At 39.8% G+C, this 8,924-nt stretch overlaps 2 protein-coding genes across 7 annotated transcripts; one reads left to right on the top strand and one right to left on the bottom strand.

The window, feature by feature from the left end:
* Positions 1-107: 107 nt before the first annotated feature.
* Positions 108-3,874, bottom strand: pars2 (prolyl-tRNA synthetase 2, mitochondrial). 5 transcript variants are annotated; one of them, XM_020933401.2, is made up of 4 exons: positions 3,743-3,874; positions 2,373-2,717; positions 1,495-1,740; positions 108-1,054 (listed from the first exon to the last, which is right to left on the bottom strand). In XM_020933401.2, exons 2-4 carry the CDS (start codon positions 2,700-2,702, stop codon positions 173-175), a joined length of 1,458 nt encoding a protein of 485 aa, XP_020789060.2. In that variant the 5' UTR covers positions 2,703-2,717; positions 3,743-3,874; the 3' UTR covers positions 108-172. The 5 variants fall into 5 exon arrangements, with proteins under 5 accessions (XP_020789060.2, XP_020789058.2, XP_020789059.2 ...); XM_020933399.2 differs by having other exon boundaries at positions 3,649-3,826; XM_020933400.2 differs by having other exon boundaries at positions 2,373-2,714; positions 3,649-3,826.
* Positions 3,791-5,768, top strand: LOC129412114 (chorion transcription factor Cf2-like). 2 transcript variants are annotated; one of them, XM_055165156.1, is made up of 4 exons: positions 3,791-4,195; positions 4,492-4,567; positions 4,682-4,783; positions 4,832-5,768. In XM_055165156.1, the coding sequence occupies exons 1-4, from the start codon at positions 3,892-3,894 to the stop codon at positions 5,466-5,468; spliced, it is 1,119 nt and encodes a 372-aa protein (XP_055021131.1). In that variant the 5' UTR covers positions 3,791-3,891; the 3' UTR covers positions 5,469-5,768. The 2 variants fall into 2 exon arrangements, with proteins under 2 accessions (XP_055021131.1, XP_055021130.1); XM_055165155.1 differs by having other exon boundaries at positions 3,792-4,195; positions 4,682-5,768.
* The last annotated feature ends 3,156 nt before the right edge of the window (positions 5,769-8,924 follow it).

Here is an 8,924-nt window from a genome sequence, read left to right as displayed (position 1 = left end):
AGGTCATCAGTCTATATTGGCATCAGATGTGAAAAAACACATATCGATGTATCTCTTAATTTTCATTACTCAATGAATAAAAAAAATTTACTTGCATAACACAATACTAAAAGTAATATATATTGTTTATTTTTCACCATCACCTGTACACACAACATCACACTTACATTATTTATACGGTTTCAACAATCTGCAGCAGATCTAAGAGTCCATCTTTACTGAGAAACATTGTCTCCCCACTTTTCTGGCAGATCACCTCAAACTTGGGCTGCTCCTCTAGTGCCCCCTGCCCCACTACAATAACAAAAGGATAACCCAGTCTCTTAGCATCTTTTAGTCTTTTCCCTATGGTCATGTGAGTGCGGTCATCCATTACAACCTCCCCTTTCAAACTAGGTAAGGTTTCTCCTAAACTGTACGCCATATCTTCAGCTATATTCGAGGCTTCATCTGCTTTGCTTCCCTTTTTAGGTGGCAGCACGCACACTTGGTAGGGGGCAAGGAGGTCCGGCCAGTGAATCTCGTCATCTGTTGATAGGACTTCAATTGCAGCAGCTAGAATACGAGTCACTCCTAAACCATAGCAACCCATTTCTGTAATCGTAGCCTTGTTTTGGGTGTTGCTAAATGCAGCGTTGAACATTTGTGAGTACTTTTTACCCAAATAAAACGTATGACCAACTTCTATTCCTTTTGATTGCGCTAGACTTCCTGTTTTGCATTTGGGACAGTTGGTTTGGTCCAATGGCAAAGTCTCTACGTTAGCAGAGAAGGAGCAGGAACCGCACACCAAAAGCCTATCTTCTCCAATATCTGCAGGAAGCTGAAATTCGTGAGACAGTGTTCCTCCGATGTTTCCCGTGTCGGCTTGTACCTGAACGCATCGCAGGCCCAGACGAGTGAACAGTCTGGTGTAAGCTTCACAGACAGACTCGTAAGTTTGATATGCAGCTTCTTCGCTCATGTCAAAAGAGTACATGTCCTTCATGTAGAACTCTCTTCCTCGAAGGAGACCAAACTTAGGCTTCGGTTCATCTCGGAATTTACGGGTAATCTGAAGAGACAAAAGTATTTTATTAAAGATAATTCTAATGTTATTAAAGATGCACTGTGTAACCTTTTAGTTGGGGGTCCATCACCTGCTTATTTCTATCAATATGTAATTTCTCTGTCTGGAATGTTCCACAGCATGACATCAAACAGCTCTACCTTACATTTATTCAATTACAGTTGGTTTTATAGCTCAAAAATCCCTAAAAAAAACAGGCATTCTGACTGTGAGTGGTAGGTTTCCTCTCCACAGATCTGACCTGTAACTTGGTCTGGTTTGATCTCCATGAAGATAGAAAGGTTTAATTTATACTGTGAAACATTCCAGACAAAGCAGTAACATCTCCATGAAGAAAAGCATGTGACAGACCCTCGACCAGAAAAGTTACACAATGCACCTTTTATGTGCAGTTGCAGTAATTATACAAACAGCCTGCAGTGTACCTGGTAGAGCAGCAGGGGAAGCTGTCTGTGGGACAGTGTGGTCTGATGGGCCACTAGTGTTGTAACTGCCTCTTCGTGGGTGGGGCCCAGGCAGTAGTCTGATCCATGACGGTCCTTCAGCCTAAACAGCTCCTTCCCCATCAGCTCCCAGCGGTCACTGGTCTTCCACAGATCAGCAGAGCATAGACTGGGCATGTCCAGCTTCTGCCCTCCGATCCCCTGCATCTCCTCGTCTATCACTCGCACCTGAGGTTCAAATACCAGGAAATGTTACTATTTAGACATTTCTTTTCACTTTTTATACTAAAAAAAGCATTTAAATAGAGATTTTAGTTTTTTATTTTATGAAAACAGAGGCTGTGTATCACCTCAAAATACTGGAACATTTAACCATCTAAGCCACTGTTATTGCATCGTATTAAAAATGTTATTAATTCCTGCTATTTTAACTGTGACCAGGGGCGTCAGGCTATTTATTAGAGGGGGCCCATGTGAGTCTTCTTGCTCCGGGACCCCAAATTTCTGTTGACGGGCCTGACTGCGACAACAGTAAAAAATAGTCATCTTGATGTTAAGGTAAAGAGGAGTTAAATAATATTTTCCTCTCTTTACAGCTATTTTTTTTTTTTTTTTAGATTTTTTTATAACTTAAATGAATATAAGCAGCGCACTTTTACACCTACTCAAAAGAATAATAATTTTATAGCAACAGTGGTCCTCAAGTCAAGCTCAAGATTTGGAGATGGGTCCCCAGGTTCTGCTCCTAAAAGGATGCAAAGGATGAATTTCCCTGTGCTAATCTATAAAGCCTATTTAAATTTAACCTTGAAATGTCAATTTAAAACATAGATGTTTTTTCTTATTAGGTATCCTCTCACCAGTTTCTCCATGGCGCGCACAGTGGCAGGGAGGTAGTAGTAGCAGCCTGGGTTAGAGGGGTAGACAAGTCCTGCCTGCTGCATGAGCCTCTGACTCTTACAGGTTTGCTCCCCCTGCAGGCGGCTGTCAGGTCCTACATCGCGCAGGTTTGAGGGCTGGTACAGGCGAGACACTAGAGGCAGAGATCGGGGGCGAGAAAGATGAGGAGAGGGCGAAGGAGCGAAGGAGGAGTGGTGAGTGCAGCCTGAGTGGTTCTTTCGGAGGAGAGCCAGAGGTCTGTGGAGTCTTTGCCACACTCTGGGCCAAATCTGGTGCACTACAGGCTCCATAGTGGCTTGCTTCTACTAAAACATAAGGCAAAAATTACATATCAATACAAATAAATGCATTAACATCCTGTATCACCCTGTCATGATAAGAACATTTGAAGTACAATACACTGATACAAAGATATACAGTAATAAATTGCTCAGAATATATATGAATCAACTATCATATACTGAAGGACAAATCAGTATTGCAGTTATCATGACAGGCTTATCTTGTAGTTAAATGTGCAGTATGTAACGTTCTGAGTGAAGGGTTATTATTATTCCGGTTGGCCTCATTGTGATTTCAGTAGTTTGCCTGAAATGTTCCGTAGTATTAAGCATATGTTCTCCACTGTCATTTGAGCAATAATAATACCACCTGTAAATTACATAGTCCACCTTGAAACTACACAGGAAAAACAATTTATAGAGATCCTTTTAGAGTTTGCAGATTAATGAAGATTTAGTGATCACGCATTCTATATTTTATTATAGATTTCAACAAACTTTATTGATCCACGAGGGGAATTACTTCCTATTACCCAGAGTGTACCTCCATGTGTTTTTACTGCTCCAAATTCCCTTGAAAAACACGGATTCTTTCAGATGGAGGGCTCACATCTCCATAGAGCTGAACTGTAACTTGGCCTGGCACCATTACCTGCTTATTTTCATTGGAGATAAGTTTAAAGCAGCACTGTGGAGTATTTCAGATAAGTCTTAACATCATGAAGACAAAAATCTGGCGAATCGTAAACCAGAAAAATCACACAGTGCACCTACATGTGAACATGTAAAAAAAAATACCTGTATAGAGCACAGATTGTTTCTATTATACATTTATCTGCTTCTGTCCTTGGTTATTTGGTTCTAGCTCTTGTGCATGGTGGCTTCTGAAAACTCTTGGCTAAAACTAGCGAGAAAAACAGCGCTAAGAGCGTAGAAAAAAGCTCTAATCACTCACCACTAAACCGAAGAGAAAACAACTGTAATGCTTTTTCTGGGGAATATTTTAGCTGTAAATCCAAAACATTTCATAAATAATCTGCAGATCTCACAAGTTCATCATGACAGGAGGCGGATAAAGCAGACGGACCACACCGGGCACTTCCTATCGCACTGACTGGGGTTGCCAGATCGGGTGCGCAATTTTCAGTACATCGCAAAATACAGCAGTAGTTAAATAGATGTTCTATACAGCGGGACCATGAGTGGGATAGGACGCTCTTTACTAACCACTGGAGGTAACACCGCAGCTAACAGGAGAGCAGAGCCGTGCCCTGACACAACTGATATGGCACACGTGTGTGAACACATGTCCACAGACTGGAGAGCGTTTGTGGAGGAGAGGCTGAGTGGGGAAGCTGAGGGCATATTTGTGCTGTTGAAGACCACCATAGTAAACTTAGAGGAGGAGCTGCGCCGCTCCAAACACGAGAACCAGCGGCTCCAGCGGCTCCTGAACTCGGCTCTGAAAGCTCTGAGCCCGAGAGTCGTGCTTGTCAGAGCCGGTAAGTCTTATTGACCCTACGGATCTTATTTTTAGCCTATGGATGTTAAAAAATATGAAAAGTATGATATAATGTAGAAAACAGCTCGTTAGAAACTTACGCCATGGGTAAAACAACAGAAGAACCTGCAGGACTCCATATCACTTCAGATATTGACTCTAACGTATTTATAACTTCATGGACAGAAAAGACACCCCATCAGCCTTAAAGTAGAAGACTACAGACAAGTTCACAAACTGTTCATGCCACAAGACTGCACGTGTATGTGTAAATGTGTATTCTCTCGTCTCCTGTAGCTGTCCAGCTCCCCTCTCTGAGCACTGGTCTGATTCCACACATTAAAGGAGAACAAGAGGAAGATCAGCTTCAAGTGTGAGTCTCAGACACTTTCAAATGGCAATTCTTTAATTTATTGATTCTTATTAATTTCTATTCCAAATATTCAGATTGAATTTGAAATATACAAATGTATCTTATATTTTTCAGGTCTGTCCCAGAATGTAGTACTGTGAGTGTGAAGACAGAAGAGTCCTCGCTGCTTCAACAAAGACAAACTCAGCAGAGAGAGGACATCAGAGCAGAGACACATGTACACAGAGAGGACAAACAAGGACAGGACATCAGAGCAGAGACACACATCCACAGAGAGGATGTCCACTCAGAGACTGAGGGAGACAAAGAGCGCCCTTGTGACACTAACAGTGATGAAGACTGGAGAGCTCCACTCAGCTGTTCACCTGCACACATGGACACCGGGGCTGATGGAGATCACCACAACCAAGTCCAGAAAAGAGCCAGAAGCACCACTGCACAAAACTCACGTCTGTCCCCAAAATACAAGTCTGCACCCGAGACCAGAGCCACTGTGAGCAATGGAGACATGTCAGGAAGTGGTGAAGGAGCTGAGAGCAGGACATACAAGTGCTCTGTTCTTAAAGAGAGATTTGAGTCTAAATATAAACTACAAAAACACAGGAGAGTTTACATAGGCGAGAAACCATTCAGCTGTTCGGTTTGTAAGAAAACATTTACCCGAAAGGATAATCTCAAACCACATATGACGACACACACAGGGGAGAAACCATTCAGCTGTTCAGTTTGTAAGAAAACATTTGCCCGAAAGGCTTATCTTGAAACACATATGAGGACACACACAGGGGAAAAATCATTTGGGTGTTCAGTTTGTAAGAAAACATTTGCCCGAAAGATGACTCTTGAAACACATATGAGGACACACACCGGGGAGAAACCATTCACCTGCCCAAGTCTGTAGGAAAAACTTTGCTGATAGTTCTAATTTCAAAAAACATACGAGAGTACACCATGGACTGCATACATAAATGGACATAGGTAACCCACTACTCACCATGTTCCAAATAGGAAGTTAATGTGCAGCACTTCTGGCTCCTTCTGACCCTGGCTCCCATTGATTTATATTGTAATCTTGGGGCCCCTCTCTCTGTAACTCCTGCTGTGAGCCTCGTCATTTGGTCTTAAAATGTTTGTATTAACCCGCTCTACAGGATCCTGGGTTTTTTTCTGCTATTTTGTTTATTAAAATCCCTGTCACACACTGGAGGATTCAACTGTTTTCTTTTGCTTTTGTTTTATTTCATTAAATCTGTGTGTGTGTTTTCTGTATTGATACAATAAATAGTTTTGTGTATGATATTAAATATAATAGTAATTAGGGGTGTCAAATTATCGCGTTAATTGCGATTAATTAATTACAGTCATATTTAGCGTGTTATGTTTTTTAATCGCGTTAATCTCATTTTTAATCTCTAACTTTAGTGTTTCTGTATGCGAGTTGCTTTATTATAAAACCTGTTTTTATGTGTTGTTGGGACAATAACACACACACACACACAAAAACCACATTTATACATTTTTTTTATTTCGGTAATTCCTCTCATTGCCGGAAACCCACACAAAACTCGCGCAGTAAGAGCGATGTAAACGTCATGTTAAAGCTGGCGGCGTCAGGCACAGTGGACGAGGTCGAAGAGCCAGTAGAACAGAGGCAGCAGTGCACAGGTAAAAACACATTCGTGTCTTGGAAATTATTCTCCCGACGTGAAATATAAAAGAAAATAACTAATATAATATCGCCTACAACTTAAATGTCACTGGTGAAAACAACCTGCATAGGCTCATGATGTCTGCACTACTGTCCTATAGTGACCTGCCACATGAGGGGACACGCACACAAACACACACAAACACACACACACAAACACACACCTTCATCATCGTCATTAACCTGAGAACGCGCGGACCACGTTTCCTTCCGTAGTTACTGCGCGGACACCGACGTGCTCCCGTGAGCCGCGTGTGGATCGTGTTTTCTCGCGTACGCTGCGTAAACCGCGCTTCCTCCTGTGCGCCTCTAAACCAGAACTAACACCAAGACTAAAACCAGGACTAATCCAGTCCAGGACTAAACCAGGACTAAACCAGAACTAAAACCAGAACTAAAACCAGAACTAAAACCAGGTCTAAACCAGGACTAAACCAGGACCAAACCAGAACTAACACCAGGACTAAAACCAGGATTAATCCATTCCAGGACTAAACTAGGACTAAAGTAGGACTAAAGCAGGTCTAAACCAGGACTAAAACCAGTGATCTCATATATAAAGCATTTCTCTATCAATAATATTTTTAATATGGTTAAGGAAAGACTGGACTTTTTATTGTCTTTAAGTAGACAAAAGTTATTATGTTCAGATTTCCTCGTCTTTGCTACTTTACAGCAAACAGTTTCTTATTCATGGAGACTTGGGCTCAACAGCCAATTTGGAGAGATTTGTTAAACAATAAATGACTTTATAAAGTCACTTTTTTTGTTCTATATGAGTCTTTTGATCTGCCACAATAATGTAATAATGAATTTAAATGAAAATACCTCAAATTGAAGGCTTTTCTCAGCAATTTTTAGGTGAGATTAAAATGAGATTAATTAGATTAATTAATTACAGATCATAATTAATTAATCTCTCAATTAATCGCATGACAGCACTAATAGTAATAGTATCTCTCGGTTTCAGATGACATCCCAACTTTTTTAAATGTCAATATTAATTAATACAGATGAGCACAGTTAAAACTAGTATTGTCAAAATGCTAAATTATCTTATCTACTGTTACAAGAATTACTTATTCATTGAAAATACCAGGTTCAATATTTGTGACTTTACTTTTTGGAGATTTACACAAAGTACAATGTAATCAATAGAGAAATCTGCCCTCCATCTGGGAGTCTGACATCATCTCACTGTAGAATGTGAAAACTCCCAGTAGTCTCCTTATGTTCGTATCCTTGTGTATTTTAAGCTCTAAATACAGTATTACTGTACTACTGGGTAGCAGTACTGGGTGAACACAGGCTGCACAAAAAAAAAAAAACAAACCTTGGACAGTGGTACTGCACCCACAATACAAATGAAAATACAGATATATATTTTACTGAAAAGTCAAATTCTAATAATTGCTTAAAAAATTAAATATTGACTTAGACTTTATTGATCCACAAGGGACATTATATGGACACAGAAGTTCACAAAATAGCAGGAGACTGGTGTCACAAAATAAATATAATAATATTATGAAAAAATAAAATAATAATAAATAAATATATATATATATTTAATATGAATACTGAATTCTACTGACTTGCTTGTTCAGGCTATTTATTGATTTATTTGACAAGGACAATGCATTTCAAATTTCAAATGTCGCTGACAGCCTATTGCATTAAAGTTTAGTTGTAAATGATCAATGTAAAAAGGGAAATAATGGAAACCTGATGTAAAACAGACATAGGCACTGTCTGTACATCTCTCTATTGATCGTTTTTATAGATGTGTGAGTGTGTGTATTCTGTGTCATCATGTTTTGTTGACATTATATTCACCTTGTGTTAATGTGCTCCTTCTACCTTTACTGTATAACATGTAAGGTCCACCATTTTCAACCATTATCCCCTCAGTCAGTCAATACCATGATACATACGTGATACATCTGTTGTCATGGCACAGATGGCACTCTTCTGTTTGTGTGATGTACTCTGCTTAAAGGTGCACGGTGTAACTTTCTTGTGGAAGGTCCATCAAACTCTTTTCTCTATGATGATTATTGCTTTATCTGGAATGTTTCACAGAATGGTATTAAACCTTTCTATCTTCATGGAGACCAAACCAGACCAAGTTACAGGTCAGATCTGTTTTTTTGAGCTATAAAACCATCTGTAACTGAATAAATGTAAGGCGGGATTATCCATATGGAGCAGTAACACGGTGCCCAGGGCCACCAACCATTCACAACCAGCAGGGCGGGACACCACATGACACAAAATTTAAAATATTTTTCATAAATTTGTATGTTATTTACTTGAAAATGTTAAATGGCCATACATAACTCATCATTACCACTAATTTCATAATAATAACAACAATAATAATGATGATCATACTGAACAAATCAAGATTACATGACATTCATTCCCCCAATCTGTCAGCTGAGTCAGTCCATAAGTAATGTATATTACAAATGTATATTTTTTTTTAAAAAGTGGCAGAAAGGCAGGGGTAAGGTGAGTGCATGCATGTGCGTGTGTGTGTGTACACCTGTGTGTGTGTGTGTGTGTGATGGACCCCGACCATAACGTCACACAGTGCACCTTTAAGTAAAATTTTTAGGTGTGCTTTTTAAAAATTATTATTATAGT

The sequence above is a fragment of the Boleophthalmus pectinirostris genome, unplaced genomic scaffold (genome assembly GCF_026225935.1).
Source record: "Boleophthalmus pectinirostris isolate CB_2022bp ecotype Guang Dong unplaced genomic scaffold, ASM2622593v1 HiC_scaffold_7, whole genome shotgun sequence".
Taxonomy (NCBI): Eukaryota; Metazoa; Chordata; class Actinopteri; order Gobiiformes; family Gobiidae; genus Boleophthalmus; species Boleophthalmus pectinirostris.
The sequence above is the reverse complement of the archived record's forward strand: the minus strand, read 5'-3'. Positions and strand labels throughout refer to the sequence as shown.